Source organism: Felis catus, chromosome A3 (genome assembly GCF_018350175.1).
Source record: "Felis catus isolate Fca126 chromosome A3, F.catus_Fca126_mat1.0, whole genome shotgun sequence".
Lineage (NCBI taxonomy): Eukaryota > Metazoa > Chordata > Mammalia > Carnivora > Felidae > Felis > Felis catus.
The window spans coordinates 24,400,701-24,425,199 of record NC_058370.1 but is presented as its reverse complement, the minus strand read 5'-3'; the positions used below and the strand labels follow the sequence as shown (position 1 = coordinate 24,425,199).

Genomic DNA, 24,499 nt, shown 5'->3' with positions numbered 1-24,499 from the left:
AGTTTCCAAAAATCTGGTGTGTGACATCTCTAAAGGTCAACACTTATTTCCTGCTTTAAAGGTAATTACACACCATATTCTATAGCCTAGAAAACTTCGATCTTTGGGAAAGTGAGGGGCCAAAAGAATACAAAGAATTGAGGGGCACCTGGGTGGCTCAGCTGGTTAAGTGTCTGACTCTTGATTTCAGCTCAGGTCATGATCTCACAGTTCATGGGTTCAGGCCCCGCAATGGGCTCTGTGCTGGCAGTGCAGAGCCTGCTTGGCATTCTTTCTCTCTCTCCCTCTCTCTTTGACCTCCCCTGCACTCTCTCTGTCTCAACCTCTCTAAATAAATACATAAACAAACATTAAATAAAGAATACAAAGAACTGAGGGGAAGCAGATTTTCCCACGGAACTCTAGGAATCCTCCCTTTAGTGTTCTAAGTTTAGTATTCAATATACTGAAAGGAGTGCTTCCTTCCAAACAAATCTCTGCCTGGGAGATAATTCCCAGGGAGGAGGAAGAAAAGTGGCTGATTCCATTTCGGCATCAAAGTGGGGATACCTAAGAGGACTCTGCTTGTGGTGTACACAATATGCCTGGAGAGGAAAAAAGGTTCCTCCCTCTCTGATGGGCTGAGGTAAGGTAACTTCTACACCTCTGCTTTACCTGTATGATCTGTAGACCTGTGGCTTACCCAGGGGCTCTCATGAGGAGTCGTGAAATTCTTGCCGAGAAACACAACCTGCCAATAACAGCTGAGTTCTCAGGTCAGTGTCTGTGTTGGCGCACCACAACCTGCCCTCATCTTCAGGTTGGCATCCCAATGGTACTGGACTGCGTCTCAGCAGCCCTGCTGGTATCAGGCACTTGGCCAGGATTCCACCTCTTGCCTAAGCTGAGCTACTCAAGCTCAGCACATTCCCAGAGGGGATGACTCTCCCTCAGATCTGGGCCTTTGCACATGCCGTACTTTTGCCTAGAATATTTCATTCAACTCCCACAGCCTGGATAATGCCTCCTCATTCTTCAGGTCTCAACTTAAACATCATTTTTTCAAAGCCTTCTATGACTAGGCAGAGGAGTAAAGCATCCCAGCAATATGCTCCTACAGTACCATGTAAGTTTGTTATCATAGCATTTAACATTTAACACGCTGTATTTGTCTTTCTGGCTGGTATATAACTGATATGATGAAGACAGAGACTCTCCCTTTTCACTATTACATCCCCAGAGCCTGGCATGTAGTAAGTACTTAATATATATTTGATAGATGGTTATTAATATAATAGTTACTGATTATATACCTCTTTGTATAAGGCACTGTACCAGGTACCGAGGATATAGTGGTGAGCAAAACCAGACAAACTCCTGCCCTAACAGGGCATGTATATTAATGATCACATAAATAAATATAAAATTAAAGCTGTGGTATTATGAAGGAGAACATGGGGCTGTGATTCCTCATAGCAGTGTCAAGTGAGCTAAGTACAAAGAGTAGGTTAATGAGGAGAAGGGAGGAAGGAAGAGGGAAAAACACTCCCTGCAGTGGGTGTACACACACACAGGCTTGTGACGAGAGGGCGGCATGTCTGAGTTGCTGAGGGAAGTCAGATGAGGCCAGGAGAGGCTGACAGGGGCCAGACCACACAGAACCTTTCTAATCCATGTTGGCACTTTCAGACTTTAATCCAAATTACAATGTAAATCACCAAAGGGTTTTAAGCTACAGTAGCAATGAAGATGGGGCAAAGGGGATGAATTTGGGCCACTTGAAATAAAATCAGCAGCTTTTGGTAACAAACATGAGAGATGTGAGGATGAGGGAGAGATGCCAAGGAGGACTTGCCCAATGGACAGATGGTGGTGCTATTCCCTGAGGTGGGGAACACTGGCAGATGACCTGATAGTGGGGGTGAAAATCACAAGTCTGGTTTCAGACATGTTGAATTTGAAGTCCTGGTAAGGATGTACATGCAGTTGTCTAAGATTTTTAGAGGTCTGTACTAGAAATGCAAATTTAGGAGTCATCTGTGAAAAGCTGTAACTAAAAAAGAAGGGCATGAGTGAGATCAATTAGGGAGAGAAGAGTTGAAGAGAAAGGGTGACTCAGGATCAAAGTGTGAGGAAGGGCAACATCTAACAACTGGCTACAGAGATTGAGCAGGAAAAGCCAGAGAGGTAGAGAGAAAACTATGGAGAGCTCTAGGTCACAGAAACCAAGGACATCATGAATTAAAAAAGGAGACAGCAATCAATACAGGAAAGAAAACTGGTAGTAGTGTAAGGTTCTTGACAAGGTCAGAGAAGATGGGATCAAAGAGGCACAAGTGGAGGAACTGGCCTTAGACTTGAGGAGGGACAGCTGCTCTATTATAGTAGGAGCAAAGGAGGATCCTAGTAGATTTAGGTCTTGGTAGTGACAGCTGAAGCAGTTCTATTTTCTCTGTGGAGAGGTGAGAGTCTCTGCTGAGAGAGGGGAGAGAAAGTAGGGGCCAGAGGAGTGGAAAAGAGAGTTGATCACAGAAGGATGGCTGGGCCATATTGAGCACTTATCTGAAGTGGTGATCACGAATCAATCTGCCCTGTTATGTTTTTTTTTTTTCCCCCCAACAGTGCTTGCTGCTCTGTGCACATACACAGAAAACACACAGGTAAATGAACTAACAAACAAAGGAGGGACAGACAGTAGAAGTCAAAGTAACAGAAGCATAGATAAAAGACAAAGTCCTCTGCTGTGGTGATAAAGACCCCATTCTTCTATCTGACCCACAAAAGCACCCACACTGCACTGCTAACCTTTAGTAGAGCTGGAGGCTGAAGCAGGCCGAGAGGATCGCTTGCGATGTCCATTTTCCACGCTTTCAGAAGCCACAGTTGGCTCTTCAGTTCGGGAGTTTCTTCGGCTTGGGGTTTTGGACTTTTCAATGATCTCTTTGGGCTCACTGCTGACAGAGGGAAGCACAAAGTTTCCAAGAAGGAGAGGGAATCAAGTCACACACAAAAAAAGGCTCTTCAGATAGAGCTTCATTTGTGAGGCAGGAGATTAAGAACTATACAGTCATTCTGAAGAGAAAATATTCGACTCTGGGACAATAAACAAAATACCTTCTATATTACTCACAATTTAAAAGTGAGTCTAGCTTGTTACAGTAGTAAAATAAAATACTAAAAAGCATATTGCTGGTGAAATTGTGGAAAAACAGGTAAAAGAAATTAAGAACTTGGAATAAAAATTCCGAAACTTCCTCACGCTTTTCTTAAAATAACAATATTCCTTTTCAAAAGTATATGAGCCTGTATAATCAAATAATGGCCTAAGTCACATTATAGAATACACATGAGAATGTATTCAGAGTATATATACTGCTGGGTATACTGATTACCCCTACCTCAATCCCCTTTTTTTAGTTTGCAAAGATTTAAAATTGGTAATATCCAGTACTACTGAGGGTATAAGGACAGAAACTCCTGATCAGAGTGTAAATTATGTAACCCAACAGTTATCAATAGGGGGCATTTTGGCCTCCCAGGAGACATTTAGCAATTTAAAAATGTCTGGAGACATTTCTGATTGTTAAGATGACTGCCGTGACTGAGTGGGGGATGCTACAGGCATCTTCTGGGCAGAGGCCAGGCATGCCACTAAATATTCTATAATGCATGAGACAGCTCTTCCCCCCCAACCCCAACAAAGAATTATCTGATCCAAGCTGTCAATAACGCTGAGGCTGAGAAACCCTGGTGTAATCCTCTGGCTCAGCAATTCCATTTCTAGGTGCCTAAGGAAACAAATCTTTTTACAGAGCTGTAATTACACACAGGATGTCAAAGCATTACATAAGTACTAATAAAGACAGAAGACCTAAATGCTTTACAACAGATTTTAAAACTAAAACATGGCACATTCACATTCAGTCATGAAAAATCATGTTGTAGAAAGCTATTTAATGATAAAAACTGTTCATGACACATTACTGTGGGAAAAAAGTTACCAATGTTATGAATAGTATAATCCTATTTTCGTCACAATACATGTTGAGCATATATATGTAACTACATACGAATGAATGGGTGTGAAATACACGTGTGTATAATGCTTATATATATATCACTATATATTATATAAAAATATTATGTTTATATATATGTGTGTTTATATATAAAATATTCCCTATCTGTATACATACTCTGAAGAGAAGTAGAAAATGAACTAAAATATACATAGTGAATATTGTTTGAGTCGTAGGAATACTGGTTTATTGGTAATTTCTTCTTTAAAAAAATTTTAAAGTTTATTATTTATTTTTGAGAGAGACAGAGTGAGAGTGGGAGAGGGGCAGAGAGAGTGGGAGACACAGAATCCAAACAGGCTCCAGGCTCTGAGTTGTCAGCACAGAGCCTGACATAGGGCTTGAACTTTCAAACTGCAAGATCATAACCTGAACTGAAGTCGGACACTTAACTGACTGAGCCACCCACGCGCTCTGGTAATTTTCTTCTTTTTAATTCTCTGATTTGAATTTCAAATTTTCTTTAATAAACTTTTTACTACTTGCATGGTTCAAAAAAAAATGCATGTCAAAATCATTAGGGAAAAAACGCTGATTAAACTTGCTTGTAAGGCATGGAACTTAAACAAACGTAATGCAACAAAACAAGCTGGTTAAAGGGATGTCTCTTCTGGGAAGTCTTCCTTGACCCTTACTCCCCAAGTAAAACTGTCTCTTCTTTTTGGGTTCACAGTCTGTATCTGGCATTCAAGAGCACCCATCAGGTTGTACAGCATATTTTATTTTAATATCTTCTGCCTTCCATTAGATCAGGAGTTCCTTAGAGGCATGAACCATGGCCTATGAACTCCCTCTACCCCTCCATTGTTCATTCCTGCCATAGGACCCTTCACTGGTGGTACGATAGCTGGGAATTTGGCCATACTGTTCACCATCTTGCTTTATATCTAACAACTGCCCCATGAACCAAGTCAAGTGAAGAAGAGGCAAGGCCAGAGCTGGGGCAGAACTGTAAGTCAGGGGTATTCACACATCCTTTTAGAGTTGGTAAAGGATGGCTTTCTGGCTAGGAGCCCCGAAAATGGTCAAAGTCTCTGAGGAAGAAAGATTCCTAACAGAGGTGCCTCTTTCTCCTGGCAAAACAAAAGCCACAGAAGTACTGTCCTACTGTTCATATGGTCAGTACTCAGATAGCTCTGGAGACAAATACCCTTTTTTGATCTGATTATCTTCTTTGTGTAGCCACACAGCTGGAGTATGCTTGGTAAAGGCAAATGAATTCAAATATTAGCCAATTCAAATAAAAACAGGGAGAAATATGTAGTAGGAATGCCAATGAATCTGTGAGGCAGAAGAACAAGGGTCAAGTCTTACCTATATACTTATTGGACATGATATTTAACTTCCTCTATGCTTCAGGTTCTTGATCTATAATCCCCATTTTGTCTGCTACAATACATAAGTGTGAGGGTTCTGGAATCAGGGCACCTGAGTTTGGATATCAGTTGCACCATTTACTAAATCTGTGGCCTTGGGCAATTTAGTTGACTTCTCTGAGCTTCAGGTTCCTTACCGGTAAGACAGAATTTACTTTCCTAATAGATACTGTGAAAATTCAATGAGATGATACACTTAAGGGGCTTGCAACCCAGTGCATAGCATGAGATGCATTCAGATAGATGTTGGTTATTATGACCACCTCAAAGGGTGGATAGGATTAAATGAGAAAATGATTGTGAAGGTGTTTTATAAACTAAGTTGTACAAATATGATAAATTCTCTAAAATGTTATCCAATGCATTACTAGATTAAAAAAGGAATTACTTTTGGAACTATTCCTCCTCCTTTCCGTGGAGTTAGTGAAGCCACAGGTGTATTTCATTTTATTAGGTTATGTGGGGCTTTGTAGTATAACAGGAAAAGCATGAATTTTGGGGTTCAGACCCTGTCTGGCTTTCTCTCTTATGCCTGGAGGATCAAACAGCTATGCTTTAGAAGGTGTTGCAAGGACTATTATTAATGACAATATAACAACAGTTCTTACATACTGAACTTACTATTTGCTCACTATGGTGAGTGCTGAACATGTTATCTCATTCAATTTTCAAAACAACCAAAAAAGGTAGAAACTTGGCCACCAAGCTTTGTTAAGGGAAATGTTACCTCTCAGGGGTTAGGACTCATGACAGCTCCCCTGTTTTAGCAGGGAAAACAGACTGGCACAATGAGTCAAGGAAAAAGGACAAGGTGAAGAGAGGTTTAAAGGATGAGAAAGCCGATACCCTTCCCTTCAAAGAGGCTTACGCTGTTTTCACGCTGAGTCTGCAGAATGATCATCTTACCTTTGTCCAGAGACCATGGCAGCATTTGCCTCGAGTTCTGTGAAAAATACAAAGGACAGAAATGAGATGTGGGAGCTTCTGGTGTCTATGTCCACTGGGAGAAGGGAGGTGTCTCAGAATTCTAAATGCCCTATTTAGGCTAACATGTCTTCATGCCCAGCAGGATCCTCACCCTACATGGTATGGAGACAGAGTTGGCAGGGACACAACTCAGTAGTCTGGGGCATAAGACACTTACTTGGTCTATTTTTATTTCTACTCCACACTGTGAAATAATCCTGTTTGGATCAATAGAACTAAATTCACACTACCTGGTTCATATTTCACCCAGCTATAACTAGATTAGTAAAATAAGCCTCTTCCTCTCCTGTAGAAGAGATTGGTTTCTTTCTTAAAATATCCCTAACCTCTTCATACTTGTTTTTAAAGGCAGTAATCTTAAAATATGTCTTAAATATATATTAAGGATGCATTCTCCTCCAAAGGACTTCCTCACTGAGTTACAGAGTGCAGACTGCTTTGCTTTGAGATAATGCCTACAGACTCCATTACATTCCTCTCTTCCTCAAACTCCCCACAATACCCTCTAAGAAAGGAAAATCTCAGTAATTTGTCTAGCAGGGTTTTGCTTAAATGAATATTCTATGGGTTTACCAGGCACTTCTTTCTCAGCATCAGCAGAAAAACATCGCTTTTAGAGTTTCATCTTTCCAGAAGACTTTCCTAATGCACCAGACAGCAGTGATCTCTCCTGCTTCTGGCCTCCCACAGCTCTGTACCTGTTCCTGCCTCCCCTTATAGAGAATTCAGCACAGCAGATTCAGTGTACATGCCTCATCTACCCCAGAGATTACACGTTAACTTCCTTGAAGGCAGTGAAATCAGAGTGCATAGGTTAGAATTCTGACGCCATTGATTAGCCATGTAACCCTGTGCTTGACTCTCTGTGCTCAATGCCTCATCTGAAAAATGGGGACAACCACTTTACTCACCTCAAAATTAAGATTAAATGGAACAATACATATAAAAACTCAGTACAGCACCTGGCTCTTAGTAAGAACTCAAAATTAGCTGTTGTTATTGTTAGGATACTCATGTCAATGCAGCCTTCATGCTGGAATCCCTTGCATCCCTCTGCCTTCAATGCAAGATGAGGGAATCCTTGCTTCTCATTTGCTACTTAGCTCCCAACATCTAACCCATAAAACCTGGAAACCCTCCACTTGAAATAGATACCAGCTCACTGGGTCTCTGTTGCCTGCACACAAACTCAGGTAATGTGTGCTCAAAAATGAAAACAGCTCAAAAGAGGCTGATTACCAAAAAATTTTATTAGTTTGCTCATGTGAAACAAAACTCAGTGCTTTTGAGAACTTTAACACTATTACAGCTAATTCACATTAGTAGAGATCAAAGGAATCTGGTGAGGCAATTAGTGACTATGAGGGTATTTTAAGGAGATTCATTTAAGTCAAACTTTTAAAAGCAATAGGATTCTTTGGCCAATTATTTTGAGGAAGATGTACGATATAGTAAAGCACATTTTTCTGGAGTAAAGAATTGGGGCAGAAAATGTAATTCCCTTCCTCTTTTAGTTGCTCCTTTTCTCGCCAAAAATGAACATTACCATCTAATACCTTCTGTGAATGATTTGCTCCACTCCTATCCTTGTCAGGTGCCTAGCACAATGTCATGCGTCATGTGTGTAGTTGGTAGCAAAGGAAGAATCTGAATGGCTGAAATGCTTTTTGCTCAACCATTCTTTTCAGAAGCCTGATTTTACCCAGAGTGTGCAATAGAACATAACATAGCACATAGCACCTGAAGCAGCTTTTAAAATAAACACAAGTTAGGGTGCCTGGTTGGCTCAGTTGGTGGAGCATGTGACTCTTAATCTTGGGGTCATGGGTTCAAACCCCACTGTGGGTGTAACAATTACTTAAAAATAAAATCTTTAAAAAAATCTCAAGTTATAGCTTAATTTCACTGATTTAGGCCCACAAAGCTAAACATGGTAATACTGTTTTTTCCTTACAAATTTTTTCAAGTGTGAACTGGACTGTAAATGAGATTCTAACCTCTGAGTGAAAAGTGTCATACTTTTTTTTTGGTATCTCTCAATATGTTCAGTGACAAAGGGCCAGGCCAAGATTAAACTGTAACACACTTACACTATTTATCTATGAAGGCAGTACTGTTATTGCCATCAAGATCCTCACGCATTCTGAGCTGACCCAGCATTCCACAGCAATTATCTGTCAGATTACCATGGACTCCACCTTCCAGAAACACCATCCTTCATGCTATTTGCAATTTCTTGGTCATGGGAAATATAATGCCATCCAGAGAGGACTGAATTGACTGACTCCCAGGAAAAGTGGCTACCTCACTGTAGCAGAGGTTCTCAGAACAAGCCTCCACTCCTGTCATGAATATGCAATTACTAAGTGTAGGAACGCTTGCCACCCTAGCAAGTTACCATGGGCCAGTCAGCTGCCAGCTATGAGTGCCAGGGTCATGCAACAGGGCAAACAGTCCAATGGAAACCATCCACAGCTAGGTGGCAGACAATGGGCACCGCAACACCCTTCTTGGGTTCCCTGGCTGACACCAGGAATGCATAAGACAGCAAGCCAGTCGGGGGGAAAAGAACCCTAACAGTCCTGCACAAACCCTGCCACTCATCTGAGGTCTGCTCTGAAGCCAGCAGGTGAGAGAGTTTCAGTCACTTCCTGGCACCCTGAGGACAGCAGCAGTTCCTTCACATATAATCCATTCCACTCAGAGAAGTTTTTCCAAAGCATGCCTTACCTGGTCTGGCACCAGGCCCCTGTGGTGTTGTGGCTGGAGTTTCCTTTGCAACTAAACTCGGTGAAGGGGCTAAGGCAAGGAAAAAAAAAATACAGGCCTTTTACTTTCTTTTCTCAACAAAACCGAAGGCATTGACTGACTCAAGGGCCAAGTAACTGCTGAAATACACATACGCTTGGAGGGCAGTACTTGAAACTGGCCTTGAAAGGACATTTCAAAACTTAACCCCCAAAACACACCTTAGTAGGCAAACTGAACCACTTGCAGAGAACAATGATACCATTTACCTCAGCATTTAAAAAATTTCTCATTCCTCTAAAGACTACACCCCTTGAGACTTGAATCTTAAAATTCATTTTGTACTTTCGTATAGCACCTGGCAAGAGTGATGGTCATCGAGCAGATATTCAATTCATACTTGATGAATACATTATTTGATGTTATTTACTTATATAACAAACAGTTACCAAGAACTTCCTAGGGGCAAGGCGCTGTTCCAGGCACCGTTAGAGACTAATTTTTCTTTTTGTTCAGTCCAGTATCAAAGATAAGATACACAAATGTGGTACTCTGGAGTCCACTGGGATGTTATATGAAGAAGATTCATAAGGTAGAAAGTGCTATCTATGGGAATCGAAAGAAAAGGAGATCAATTCTAGACTGAGAAAACTGATGGTACATTAGAGGGAGAAACATCATAATTAGGCTTCGGAGGGCCTTCGGAGAGACTACTTAGGTCCCTGAAGAGGAATGGAACAGGATACACAATGTACTCTAGAATGGAAGCTTATTGGATCACACAATAAAGATTAAGGGCATAGATATGCCACATTCATTCAAGGATTACGTCCTCCTATCTTGACATTTCAGTCTAACATCCTAGATAAACTTAGTAACTGTTTTATCCTCTTGTGGAAATTGTGAATTTTGTATATTTCTCTCCCTGCTTAGTCAATAATGCCTTCTTGTGTTAAGAATTTTTTTTGGATGTTTATCTGATAAAGCCTAAAACTGTATCTTAAATCCTACTTTTAACTCCAGTATTGATCTCTCACATTTTCAAGATAAAAACCTAGAAGAATGGAAACAATCTTAAAATTGAGGTTTTTTTAAACTGCAGGTTCATCTTCCCAAAGCTCATATATTTCTCTAGTATTATATATGACCCATATAAAAATATTCCCTAATCACTTCATCATTATTCTCTTGGTATGTGTGTGCAGTGGGGGGGTGAGGGGGGGGGGTGGGCAGATCCCTCCAGAAGTACAACAGAAACACTTAATAGCAGAAAATATATTTAACTCACACCAGGTTTCTTTTTCATTCTTAGGAGTCATCTACATTCACAGAATTTGAACCAGAAACTTAGGGCACCCAGCCCTGTGAAGTCTCTGTCTCCTGCAACGGCAATGAACTCCTTAAGGGTCTTTATCTCTCCGTGTCTCTAGCATTGAAGAGGGAGAGGGGGAATTAACTTTTCTAAAGCTCTGTGTGAGGCAGTGTGCTGGCCACATTATGCTGTCTTCTCCTTTTATCTTTGTATATTTTGGGAGGTAGGAATTACAAACTCTGTTTTACAGGTGAAGAACATGGCTTATAAGAGGTTAAGGAATTCATCCAACTGTGATTGGTAACCAGTGGAACTAGAATTTGAACTCTGATCATAACCTGAAGCTTGTGTTCTTTCTGACCCTCCTCCTAGGTGCTTACCACTCAAAACATTTTAGCTTGCATTCAACGAGAAAAGCACTGTTAGCTGCCCTAGGATATAGCAAAGGTCCTTCTCAGCTTTGGCATTGTGTGATTGACTCCACTTGGGGGAAATAGAGCTTCTGGATCACTTAGGTCTCACAGGAGAGACATGTGTGTGTGCGTGTGTGTGGGGGGGTGGGGTGTGGTGGGGTGTGAAGGGGGGAGGGGAGGCATAAGGATACCTACGCTCCCATGATTTGCCCATCTTAACAGTACATAGGAAATAATTTGAACTAGATATACATGAATTGGAATGGTCTAATTTATGAAAAACTGTGTCAAAGAGAAATCAGTAATAATTTTTTTCCATTTATTCATTACTATATTCTGTGCTAAGCACATTATATGCATTATCTCAGTGAACTCTTACAACTACTGTTGTTCCCTTGTTACAAAAGGAAGAAACTCAAGTTTGGAGTAGTTGAGCAACTTACTTAAACCCATAGAGCTGGTAAATGGTGCCACTGTGATACTAACTCAAGCCTATCTGTCTCTCAACCACTTTGCTTCTCCTGTGTCTACTGTCATGAAACTTAGTTTTCTAAAAAGTTCTCCTCTGGAGTAGACAGTCAGAAAGGAATAGTCCCTGGGATAGAGTATAATGAGGAAGGGGCTATGAGAACCCTGCTCTGAAACTGTCAAGAGCAAGTCATTATCATGGTAAGGAGAGCTTGCAGAAACTTCTATTCACCTTTAAGAGACAATGTTAAACTGAAGGTTCACAGTATCAACTTTGAACAAATATTGAACCCTGAGTTTCAATCTTCTCACTCACGGAATCGGACTTGGGTTAACGGCTCCCTGACATGGTTGGTATGAAGATAACGTGAGATAACAGGTAAAGATGTTTCCTTGTAAAATGAAAAGCTTTATATAAATGAAAGGTCTGCCATTATTTTAGGAGCTGAGAGAGAACCTATTAATGAATGTAAACTTAACACGGGTTTTCAAGTATATTTCCCAATGTACTTCTAATAAATGAAACTACCACTATTGCCATTTAGCCCACTCTTCTTCAACCAAGTAGAAGAGAAGTCATGTTTTCTTTTGTGGGATAGGTCATCAAAAAATTGACACGAGGAGATGATGCCAGGCCCCGAGTACATACCTATGCTGGGTAGAAGCTCTGGATGAGATCCCACCTTCTCCTCCACTAGGCCACCCGCAAGTGGCTCAGATGCTATGCCAACATGATTGTTTTTTGTGGCCGGCGCCGCAGAGATGAGCTCAGAGGGTACCAGAGTGGTTACTATCGAGCGTACACTGGTGGGGAGAGTACCGCCAGGTAAGCTGGGTCCTGCTGAGGTGGAGCCCGGGCCCACGGGGCTAGAGGTCATTTTTATCAGAGTGGGTGCTGGGGGTGTTGGGGTTTTACTGTCCAGCTCTGTGGATAACTGCTCTGTTCCCATGAGCCCTGGAGTTGTGGTCTCTAGCCCTTGGCCTTCAGTCTCTCCATCTGCACCATATTGCTCTTCCCCTTTCTCAAGAGAGCCTGTAACTTTCTTACATGCCTTGGTCAGCAAAATCTGGCCGATTTTGTCCACTTTTCCTTTGCCCTTACTAGATGAGACTGGGCTTCGCCGGTTGACAGAGGAGCCTGGACTATTGGTCAAAAGGGGAGAAACAATTGTGGTTGACTGTGAAGAGGGAAGAGTGCTCTGATCTGCTGAGGTGCTCACCTGAGGACTAGCCTCATCTGGATTCATTTCTTTCACTTGCTGGACAGGGGGATGAGGAGGGACAACTGGAGAAGTTGTACATGGGGGGGAAGGAAGCTGAACAGGGGTGGCTCGTGAGTTAAGGACCAAGGGTCGACCAGTCTGTATATTTGGAGCAGTACTACTGGAAGGGGCACTAGGTGGTACAGGAGCAGAAGAAAATTTTATGTTCTGAGGTATGTGTAAAGGGCCAACAACTGCAACGGAGGGAGGCATCAAGCCAGAGTTGGTTGTCAGTGGGGCTGCAGGAATTGTGCTTGGCTGTGATCCTTTCATAACCTGAATTATTGAGGATGAATTGATAAACACAGGTGTAATGAACTGAGGCCGGGCATTAGACTGAGCAGCTGACTGTCCCTCAGAAACCATAACCTTGCTACCCACATTGGGCATTGTGACGACTGTTGACATCAATGCAGACTGCAGGTGAGTCGGCAGAGCTGCTGATGTATTAGCTGAAGTCGTGATAGGATTGGAAGTAACGAAAACAGTTATCTGATTTGGGGGCAAGGGAGTAGAGATGGAGGAAGAGCTGACAGGTCTTGACATTACTGGAGGGATGCTTGGTGCAACATTAGAACTGACCTCACTCAATTCTGGATGCACAAGGGTTGAACACGGCTCATTAGTGTGAGGTAAATTTAGGGAATTAGAGGGTTCTTTAGAAGAAGACGGATCCTGCAGTGTGGGAATGACAGATGCTTTTTTCAGGTCCTCCCCAGAAACTACTGGAGGCGTTACTTCCAGATCTGTAAGCCCAGGGGGTTTAATGGTCACATTAGGAGCTCCAGAGTTATCAAGAAGTTGACTTAACGATGTGGGTGCTTCCCTCATAGCAGGAGACACCAAATTTTTGTTCTCTTCGACACCGGGAAGTTTGTTAGGATCCAAAGATTGCCCGTCCTTTTTAGACTGATCTTCAGGAACAACCATTTTAACTTCTTGGGCAGGGAGGGCTTTGAGCTCAATGTTTACCTGCTCCTTCCTACCCTGGGAATTCTGGCAATCGCTGTCCTGAGGCACATTCAAGCTCTCCTTGTTATCCTCCAGAACACCTCCCACTGCAGCCACAGGCATAGTAGGATTCTGAGGATTCAGCCCGCTGTTGTTAGGGAAGCTCCCAGGTACAGGGGGATTGGACAAAGGAGTGGGACTGACCAATACATTTCTTGGCAACTCCACATTCTGCAACAGAGGTGTGTTTGTTTGAGAGGCCAGAGTAAGTTTAGGGGTTTTTGAATTTTGCCTCCCAGGACTTGGGGTAGTTTTCCTACTGGACCCAGGACTAGACCTGCGACTGTTGCTCGGACTAGCCCGTTTTGTTGCTCCAGAATTAGACTGCTTTCCAGAATTCACCACCACAGAATCTAATTTGTGAGTTTGTGGGGCAGCAAAATTGGAAGGATTATTCATGGTAAGATTCGAAGGTGCTTGCCCAATGGCCTTTAAAGTTGTTGGATTTAGGCCCTGCTGATCAAAGCCCCTGTTTAAATTTGGCCTAGGAGGTAAAGGAATATTAATCTGTGGGGGGAAGAGTCCTGCAATGGAGGCATTGAGTCTTTCTGGAGACAGACTGATTTCTGAAGGTTCTGTGCTAGGAGGGCGATTGTTGGGTGTCTGAGGATAGTAGGGTCTGGGGCTGGCTCTGTTCGGTGTTTTAGGCCTAGATGTTTGGGTTGGAGCAGCCACATTTGGAAAATGGTGGCCATGAGAGCTGGGCAGGGAATTTACAGGGGGTTGCTGGGGAGTTGCACCTTGAGTTGCAGAAAGGGGTGATGGTCCAGGTTTTGGCCCTGTCATCATTAACTGATTCTGGGAAACTACTAAATGTGAAGGCATGTTATTTGGGCCTCCTGAGACAGATGGTACTTCACTGCCACTTGCTTCAGGGAGCGAGGACATTTCTCCCAGTGGTGAGCTAGAAGGATTCTGGGAGTTCTCCTGGTATACCATTTTCCTTGAATTGCTTCCCAAAGGAGTATTCACAGGTATTGGCATTCTTTGCTTATCAGGTGATGGTGGCACGGAAGCAGGTCCTTGCAAACTGACCATAACAGGCACGCTGCCGCTCTGTTGCATGGGCATTCTCTGGGAGTCTGGGTTCAGGGGGCCCCGTGGGGGGTGGACACTTTGGGAGACCGGAAGCCTAACTGATTTGGGGTCCTGCTGCATCATGAGCATCATCATCATTTGTTGTTGTTGTTGTTGTTGCTGCTGCTGCTGCTGCTGCTGCTGCTGCGACTGTGGCTGACTGGGAGGTGGTGGCTGCTGCTGTGGTGGCGGCAGTTGTGGCTGCGGCTGCTGCTGTGGTGGCTGTGGCAGGGGTGCCACATGCTGCATGAGCTGAGGAGGCATCTGCTGAAGTGGCCTCTGTTCAACTGGTTGAGAAGGATAACCTAAAACAAGCCCCCAAAATCAGGGAAGTTAGATTTTCGGCAGGAAAAGCAACTTTTAGAGTATAGCCAAGCAATACTCATCTAGGTGGCCCAGACAGTGCACAAACAGCTTAGGCATGCCCACTGCCAGGGGGGCAGGAGCAGCTCCTCATTATCCGACATAAGCAAAGGGGCACACAGCTTAAGGAAGCAAAAAGCAAAGCATCAAGAACCTGGAGCTCCTTAGTCTTCAAGGTCTGAATGAGGCACTATTGTACTAAGACTGTAATAGACAGACACTCTGTGCTATGCAATGAAAGTGGCTGAGTCTATCCCAGCCAAACATTCAGGTGAAATGAGAAAAATTCCCATCAATAGCAAGTAGCTGACCACCCAGCACTGGGGTCTCATGTGGGAATAATAAATATTTCACTGTACTTGTGAATGAAGTAAGGCATTTAGGACTCACTTCTTCTGTTATCAAGATTAATTTTTTAAGGTGTGATTTTGTGAAAACAACAGCATCAAAGATAGGCTTTTTATTCTTTCAACAGAAGCAAATATACAATTCTAGGATTCAATGCCTTAAGAGGGATTTAAAATGACGCCAATCCACTGGCTCCATACATCATGCTGCATCCTTCAGGCTCAATCCTTTGGGGAACCCAAATGAACTAAACTGTCCCTCTGATGTAGTTCAATTTAATAAAGAGCAGGAGCTAAGAGAAGCTGATATACACATTGAAAATAAATTGAGGATACTGAAGATTTTTTTATGGATATTAATTTCCATTTACTTTCTTACATGTTAAAACTCAATTTGGAGAAATATTTTCTATGAATCCACAAAGGAAGAATAATAAGCCAGAAACACTGCCCTCAGGAATAAAAAATAATTTTGGGAAAAGAACTGAGGGACAATGCCTTATAGATTTTCAGAAGGCAACAGTTCAAATGATTCCTTCTTTTGTGAAGCTTTTACTTGACATTTTAGAACCAGAGCTTTACACAATCAGCAGAAAGGAAAAATCATTAACCAAGAATAAAGGTAGTTCCATGGGAAAAAGTGGGGATATAGCTGGGATACAATTTCACAAACTAGATTTATTCCATTGTTGCATAAAAATGCATAAGGGAAGTTTTAAGAAGGCGCAGGAATAAAAACAGTTGGCTCTGGCAGTTGGCAGAAATGATGGTTCATGATTTTCACAGAGGAGCTACCAAATATGCTGCTGATCCACAGGGTCAGACCCTGTGGTCAACCCTAATTAATGTCTTCTGGCCAAAGATTTACCATGGCACCAATGAGTACAATGTACAGAATTCAGTTTTAGAGATTTTTTTTAAAAATCCTTTTCTATTTCAGGCCCAAGTCACTTCTTTACAATTATAGAGCCAACAATAATATGGCACTTCTACAGGTTTAACTCAGGTTCCCATATTAAGAAAATTGTCATTTCTGTAGAAGCCCACGGTTGGTGGGCTATGTCACAAATGTCTTTTATCTTTAAATCAGCCTACCAGGTAGCACAATAAATACCAAAGACAGCAGAGCAGATAATACATCAACTTTTCAAAAGTTACAGCTGAGGGCATGGCTGCTATAAAGGTTCCAGAAGCTGGAGGCAGCAGTCCAAAGGGCACTAACGTTAAGAAGACAGATTAGGGTTGCCGTCACATAATGGTAGAGAATGAAAGCCAAAACACACATAGTGTCTATAACATAACCCAAACCCATATTTATTAATCAAGGGTTGCAACTCATATGCCTTTAGGCACCAGGCCAGTAGTGAAGAACAGAAGTGGTCTGGTATAAGACAGTAGTAGTCCTGTGGACAGAGCCAAACTGCAGAATGAATGTTCTATCTAAAGGCATCTAAATTCAGGTTTTTATCTGGTTTAAGACACTGCAGGATAGTTCAAACACATGATAGGCCAAATTCATCCTGTAGGTTCCTACTTTTTAAACTCTAGAAAGGAAGCAATGATGTGTGCAAGGACCTCTGGGATTCATATAGGAATTCACATGTGTTTGAGGGAAGAAGGTATCTTCCTATTCATAATGTCATCTAGATATACCTGCCAAGACTGGTGACCTCCCTGCCTCAATTGCTGCAACTCACTGACTGGAATTGTGGTGTTCCCAAACAATTTGTAATAAATAGCATGTAGTATTGACATCATGGTGTATTTACTTTTTTTTTTTTTTTTAGTTCACTTTTAAAATACATAAATTAAGGGTGGATTACGGTATATACCCAAAATAACGTCACTCTCACACGTCAAAAAGGAGGAATAACTAGTGAGAAAGAAACAAAACATAATCCTTTGTACACACAGGGAAGAGTGACCTAAGTATGACAGGCTTGGGTGTCTTCGACTGGGTCACAGGGGAATAAGGTTACAAATCACTGCTCAGGTCAAGAGTAACAAGTATAGAGATATTGTGGCAGCTGGCCTTAGTTCTTCTATAACACCTAGGTTGGAATAAATGAATTTTAGAAAGTTTTTTTCTTTTCAACATTTAGAGGATAATATTATTTTATAGCCAAAAAGGGGTACAACACAGGGGGCTTCACCAATAGTGATCTTATTTATTATTCAGCTGGGTGGTAGGTACATGAGCGTCTCTTTTATTACTCTTATATAGTTTTTATGTTTAAAGATTCATAATAAAAACTCTATTAAAAAAATTTTATTGTAGGGGCGCCTGGGTGGCGCAGTCGGTTGAGCGTCCGACTTCAGCCAGGTCACGATCTCGCGGTCCGTGAGTTCGAGCCCCGCGTCAGGCTCTGGGCTGATGGCTCAGAGCCTGGAGCCTGTTTCCGATTCTGTGTCTCCCTCTCTCTCTGCCCCTCCCCCGTTTATGCTCTGTCTCTCTCTGTCCCCCAAAAAATAAATAAACGTTGAAAAAAAAATTTAAAAAAAAATTTTATTGTAAACCCTATTCATTGTTTCGAAAAAACCCAATAGGAAAGGCTGCAGGAAAGGCAGGCAAGCAGGATTCGAGTGAAAACATCTTTCCATTTAATCTTACTCCATTTGGATGCCAACTAGAATCTTGATACTGACAAGAATAAAGAAGCACTTGACATTTCAGTCTGATTTTATGCGGACTTAATATCAAGAAGGCTAATCTGAGCAGTATCTATACACAGTTGACCCTTGAACAATGTGGGAGTTAGGAGTACCGACCCCCTGTGCAGTTGAGAATCCATGTATGACTTCTGACTCCTCCAAAACTTAAGTACTAATAACCTACCTGTGGACTGGAAGCCTTACATAACATAAACAGTTGATTAACACACATTCTGGGTTATATGTATTATATACTGTATTCTTACAGTAAAGTAAGCTAGAGAAAACGCTATTAAGAATCATAAGAGAGCACATTTATACTACTGTATTTACTGAAAAAATTTGCATATAAGTAGATAATGCAGTTCAAACCCATGTTGTTGAAGGGTCAACTGTATACACTACATATACATATGCCTTCAGAAGTCATATTTGAAATTTTTACTTACTACCAAGGCAAAGTTTCCAAATATTAGACACATTTAATTGCTAAAGAAGCCTAGTTAGGAGACAAAATAAAATACCAATGTTTCCTTGAAGAGAAGCCTTGTACTGCTGTATAAATGATGAAAAGTACGCAATCTTTAGCTAACATTTTATCACCTGGTGGTCGGTTTGAAAATTCTGGCAGTTTAGGGCCTGAGTTGTCCAAGTTAATTCCTTGTTCTCCAGGCAATGGCTGCTGATCCGTGTCCTCCAGCCCAGCTGGGCGATTATCTGGGGTACTAAAAAATAAATTATACATTTGGGAGTAAGTTGCTTAGCTTATACATGAAAGTAGCTTAACTTCTCCCCTATTTCTGAAGACATAAAATCTGTTTGCATTATCATCTTTATCGTAACTTCCATATCTCTAGTCCGATAAAATATTCACTGTTTGGAATAAAAATAATCCAGCAATTTCATTAAACAATAAAATCTACTTCATCTAATAATAGTATGGCTATTTACTCAAAGTGCTTTCTACAAATTTCTGACATAATGATTTTCAAGTAATCATCCATCGCTTAAATGTTTTAAGACCTGATCATAGTTTGGACTATCAACATTATAAAGTATTATTCTTGTGAAACCACACTATCTTTGGTATAGTTATCAATTTCAACCATGGAGTCCAGATTGTTTATTTTTTGTGGATATTATAGCGGCAACTCTCACAATTCATAACACCTTGCAAGAAGTTGTAGGTTGGCTGATGAAAATGGTATCCAGGGAATAAAGAAAAATGGAGAATACTAGAACAAAGCTAATTACTTCTGCTACAGAATGAGTATTTGCAGACATCCCCACTGGTTTTGGGATGCTTTCGTTTTTACCTGGTTGTAGCTTAGAATTTTTAGTGGGGAAAAAGAAATGAAAAAAAATGTTATCTACTAACATCCACATTCCCAAAGAACCAATGTACTCACATCCATTTGGTTTGCAATCTTATTCCTGGCTGTATCTTTCTTCCCTATCTTTAGTTTCCCTTTGCCCTGATATTGGTCACCCAGTTTTAGACAGTATTTGATCTCATTGTATTGTGTGGTTTCTAAGCCTTACCTTAAATCCATTTTAAAAAGTCCTAGCACATGGAAATTTAGAGCTTGAAGCAGGTCTTTAGCACATCCAGATGCCTATAGCAATTTGTTCCTTCTATGACTTCTCTCTCACTTCAAATTATAAGGATTCTGTAGGTCTCTTTACTTTCATGGAACTGTACTAAAAAAATCTCAAGATATCTGGTCCAGTCACTTCATGTTATGGATGAGAAAACAAAGGCCCAGAGAGGTGTAAAAAACAGGTCCAAGGCTCTACAGTGAGCTAGTGGTAGAGTTAGGAGCAAGTGCTCTTCCTATTATACCTACTGTGTCCCTTTTGTAGGAACCCTGATGCCTATATAAGGTCCTTTCCACAATTTCTAGCCCCAACAAGTAAGCGATCTTCCTCAGAGCTGGTGAAGACAGCAAGAATGCATACTAATGGCAACTGAATAGCCTTACAATTTTAGACTACTGGGAGAAATAAATACCCTCCCAGGACAGCAGGTTGAAAGCAGTAAAGAATTTAACTTAGAGCTACTGGAAAAATTAGATAATTAAAGGTCTTATTAAGTCTGAATTTAGGAAAATATAGTTTGTTAATATACAGTCACAGACTTTTAATTTATAATACTCAAGAAGCAGCAAGTGAGTATGGTATAATCAAAGAAATATCGTGGGAAGGCTCAGAGACAGTTGGGTTTTATTTTGAACATTTATGGTTGTTTAACTAAAACTCTCCTACAGTTCTAGCAATTTGTTTCAATGAACCCATTTTACATTCATTAGTCACTATTCCCTATTAACAAATGTCTCTTCCAATTCTACGATTAAAGGCAGAAAATCCAGCTTAATCAATAGGCCCTCTGGAAACATTTTATCAAAGTCAAAAAAAACATGATTAACACTTAGCTTCAAGACATGACATATAAATTAATTGTCCTTCCTGCTATGATCTTGCAAAAGAACTCACCTAGAGAACCTTTACTTAAGGGGTAATTGATTTAAAAGGTCCAACCATGTTAGAATGAGGCTTTAAGCTTCTAGGGATGATGGAGATGGAGAGCCTTTACTTACTTATTTTTTCACAAAATAGAGAGCCTTTGAAGGAAAGGCATCTGTACAAAAAATTATTTCTTTTTGTAAAAAGATTTTATTTTTATTTCTTTAAGTAATCTCTATATCGAACGTGGGGCTTGAACTCCCAACCCTGAGATCAAGAGTTGCATGCTCTACAGACTGAGACAGACAGGTGTCCCCAAAAAACTATTTCCATTTGAGAGAGCGGGGAGTTTTGATAAACTGTTTTCATTTCCAAAACACACTTGGCCTTTCTGGCTCCCTAGTAGCTGTTATAACCCTGAAGTGCTTTGTGGAGTGTAATGTGGTAGCACTGGCTACTTTTCAGTTTCTATGTGCCACAATCCCTGAGACTATAGACTTAAGAGACGTAGATGAGTCAGTTGCAATGTACGAACCTTGTTTGGCCCCTTATTTGAACAAACGATAATAAAAGAATTAATTTAAGATAATTAGAAAACTTTGAACACTGTCTGAGTGTGTGAGACTATGGAGAAAGTGTTCGTTTTCCTACATGTTAATGGTATTATGTGTTCATTAAAATAAAAAAACCCAACCTGTCCTTATCTTTCAGAGGTACATAGTACTGAAAATATTCAGTCATTTTGCTTTAAAATAATCAGAAAGGTAATGGGAGATGAAGGCAAGACAGACTATGACTTGGTAATTGTTGAAGCAGAGGGATTTCATACTGTTCTGATTTTATACACGTTTAAAATTTTAAGTTCACATAGAAATAAATACAATTTGAGGCAAAACTATCACAACCTACTTTAGATCTTGCTGACTATTTTTCTTCTTCCGAGGGGGTTTCTTCTTCTTCGGTTTATTTGCGTTGGTATTATTTTGCTTATTGTTTACCCCAAAATGGCCTGCAGAGATGTCACTCTGCAGTAAGTTGACCAACAATGGGCTTGTTAGCGTGACATCCTTATTGACTGGGAAGCCAGGATTCTGACCACAGGACATCTGATTTCCATTGGGTGCTCCACTGAAAGGTGCATTGAAAGGCATCCCATGGCCTGAGAAGTGGTTTCCCGAGGCACTGTTTCCCTGCATGGCCTGCACGTGGGGGGGAACCATGTTGGTTTGTTGCATGTTAACATCAGGCATCATCTGAGACAAACTGACATCATTGTTTGCTGTAGTAGCAGGATCACCATGCTGCTGGGCCATGTGTGGGCTGGGCCCTGGTGGTCGCAAGACCTGCCCCTGAATCCCCATAACCTGAGATGGACTGTTGCTCACGGGCCCTTGCTGTGGCAGCATCTGTCCTGATATCTGTCCCGTAAACTGCACCATGTTTCCTTGCATGTTTGGAGTTGGTCCCCTCATTATCTGTGCTGGTCCCGGCATGACATTGGATTGGTTCTGAGTGTTAAACTGTTGCTTATTCCCCTGCATCTGATTGGTCATGATTTGCTCTATCATTGGGTTCTGTTGGAGTAAAACTTGCCCCTGAGGCCCCATCATCTGGTTATGTGGCGCCATCATTTGTGGGCCCTGTTGGGGAAGAATCTGCTTGGGTGGGGTCATCCTTTGAGGCGAGGGCCCAAGATTTTGGCTTTGAGGGTTCACCATCATCTGGCCCTGAGGCATAAGCTGGGCCCTTGAAAGGATCATAGGATTCTGAGGGTTCAAGGTTCCTTGCTGCTGGACCATCTGGCCCTGGGAGGGCACAATCTGCTGGTGCATGCTCATCAGCTGAGATGGTGGGCCCTGCTGGGGCTGGCCTTGCATGTTGCCCAGGTTCACCTGAGGAACCCCAGAACTACCAGCCTGCTGGCTGTTCATGTTGCCATGAATTCCCATGAGGCCGGGCTGCATCATATTTGGTGGCCCGTGGGACACCTGCATCTGGTTTTGAGGAGGACCAGCTCCTTGACCACCTTAAACAAACAAACAAACAAAAAAAGGACAGTTTCAGATAGAAATACTCTTACATTGGTATTAAGATACTCTAATTGGAGAAACACCAATAACCCATATATCCACTGACCAACATAAATAAATATGCTATGTTTGAGATATTTTCTGTGGCTTTTTTGAAGTATGGAGACATGACTGTGGAATGATTGGTTACATTCCCAATGACCACACAACAGAGAAGGGGAAATGGTTTCTTTACTCCTATTTGGTAACTTAAAGATAACACTTTGAAGATCAACAGTTTAGTTTCTTTCAGATGAAATAAAGAGAAAGGCAGCATCTCATTGTTCGAAAATGACATGTAGCTATTTTAAGGTGAAGAAAATTAATGAAAAGCACTGTAGGCTGGTGAAATAAGCTCTGCTTTAGATGAGTCAGGAAAACAACAAATGTGATGCATTGTCTTAGGAAAACCTTGGCAATGCTAAACATGCTTCCTGGAAAACTAATGACTCTCAAAGTTTACATGTGTGGTATTGGATGCTACACGTGAAAGGAAAGAACACCTGATACTTCCTAAGGACAGGTCTCCTCTGCCCCAGTGTGGTAAAAATTCCTTATTCCTTATCTGAAGCTGAGCCTCTGGTGTAAGTCAACTGACAGATAACCCAGAAACTGCAGACAGAGGAACAGTTACCAAGGGATGTTAAAACTTCACTGACCCCTAGGCTCAGAGCTTTGGAGAAATGGTCTTCTCTGAGCCCGCTGGTGTTAAATAAATCTCCGATCCACCAAAACAAACAAACAAACAAACAAACAAACAAACAAAAAACAAAACTTCACTGACCCTTCCCTGTGGCAGTCCCTGGTGGATCATACAGCACATGTCCTATTCCCAGTTATTTCTAATTTAGACAAAGACATTGCCTGGCTTGCTGCAGTGTTTACTTATTGTTGGGTCTTTAGGATTTTCCTATAGTTACTTGCATTACCTCCCCCTTTTTACTGAATACTCTTTTAGATTATTTTATAGCTCTTTGTCACTTTTTTTTTTTAATATTTTTTTTCAACGTTTATTTATTTTTGGGACAGAGCGAGACAGAGCACGAACGGGGGAGGGGCAGAGAGAGAGGGAGACACAGAAGCGGAAACAGGCTCCAGGCTCTGAGCCATCAGCCCAGAGCCTGACGCGGGGCTCGAACTCACGGACCGCAAGATCGTGACCTGGCTGAAGCCGGACGCTTAACCGACTGCGCCACCCAGGCGCCCCTCTTTGTCACTTTTAAGTAAGGACTAGAAAGTGGCAGCCATAATGAAGTTATGAGGCCAATCCACACTCCAGCCAGGGAGGCAGGGGACAAACTGTCCCTTGTTCACATTATTCAGTTTTTCTGAATCCCAAAAAAGATTCTGGGATCATTAGCCTTATAAACTCTTAACTTAAACTCCATGATCACTGTATATACTGTATAAACTGAATATTCTGTACACACTGAATATACAGTGTATACTCATTCAATCATTAATTACTTCTTGAGTAACTAATATGCACAAGACACTTTTGGTGCTAAGGTAGTATCAATTAACAAGACACACCAAACCCCTGACTCTATGGAGTTGGCAAGAGACTGTAACAGACAAATATTTTTTCAGGAGAACTAAAAGCTAACAAGAGAAATAAAGTAGGGTTAAGAGAACAGAAAATGAGAGACAGGAGTAGAACGATCTTAGAAGTGTGGAAGTCTAAACAGTATGTGCCTGTGGAAGGCACCATATAGAAATACAAAATAGATGTGCTTGGGTGGAAGAATGATGAATGATTTTATCACTATTCATAACTTCCTACAGAAACCATAAATTCACATAACCAGGAATGCAGTTTTGCATTGGCAGATGGGTAAAGTAAAACAGTTTAATCTGCCCTTCTCTCACGCTTCAAGAGGTAGTTTGAACTTT

At 41.5% G+C, this 24,499-nt stretch overlaps 1 protein-coding gene across 9 annotated transcripts in view; it reads right to left on the bottom strand.

The window, feature by feature from the left end:
* The window catches only part of NCOA6 (nuclear receptor coactivator 6), a 109,363-nt gene that overhangs the window by 5,456 nt on the left and 79,408 nt on the right, over positions 1-24,499 (bottom strand). For 7 of the 9 annotated variants that reach the window (XM_045053714.1, XM_045053717.1, XM_045053718.1 and 4 more), the window contains 6 exons: positions 21,447-22,563; positions 18,678-18,799; positions 12,012-15,017; positions 9,152-9,220; positions 6,341-6,377; positions 2,785-2,933 (listed from right to left, as the gene is read on the bottom strand). In XM_045053714.1, the coding sequence (XP_044909649.1) occupies positions 2,785-2,933; positions 6,341-6,377; positions 9,152-9,220; positions 12,012-15,017; positions 18,678-18,799; positions 21,447-22,563 (4,500 nt within the window). The remainder of the gene's footprint in view (positions 1-2,784; positions 2,934-6,340; positions 6,378-9,151; positions 9,221-12,011; positions 15,018-18,677; positions 18,800-21,446; positions 22,564-24,499) is intronic. The other 2 variants (XM_045053716.1, XM_011280865.4) reach the window with 2 other exon arrangements.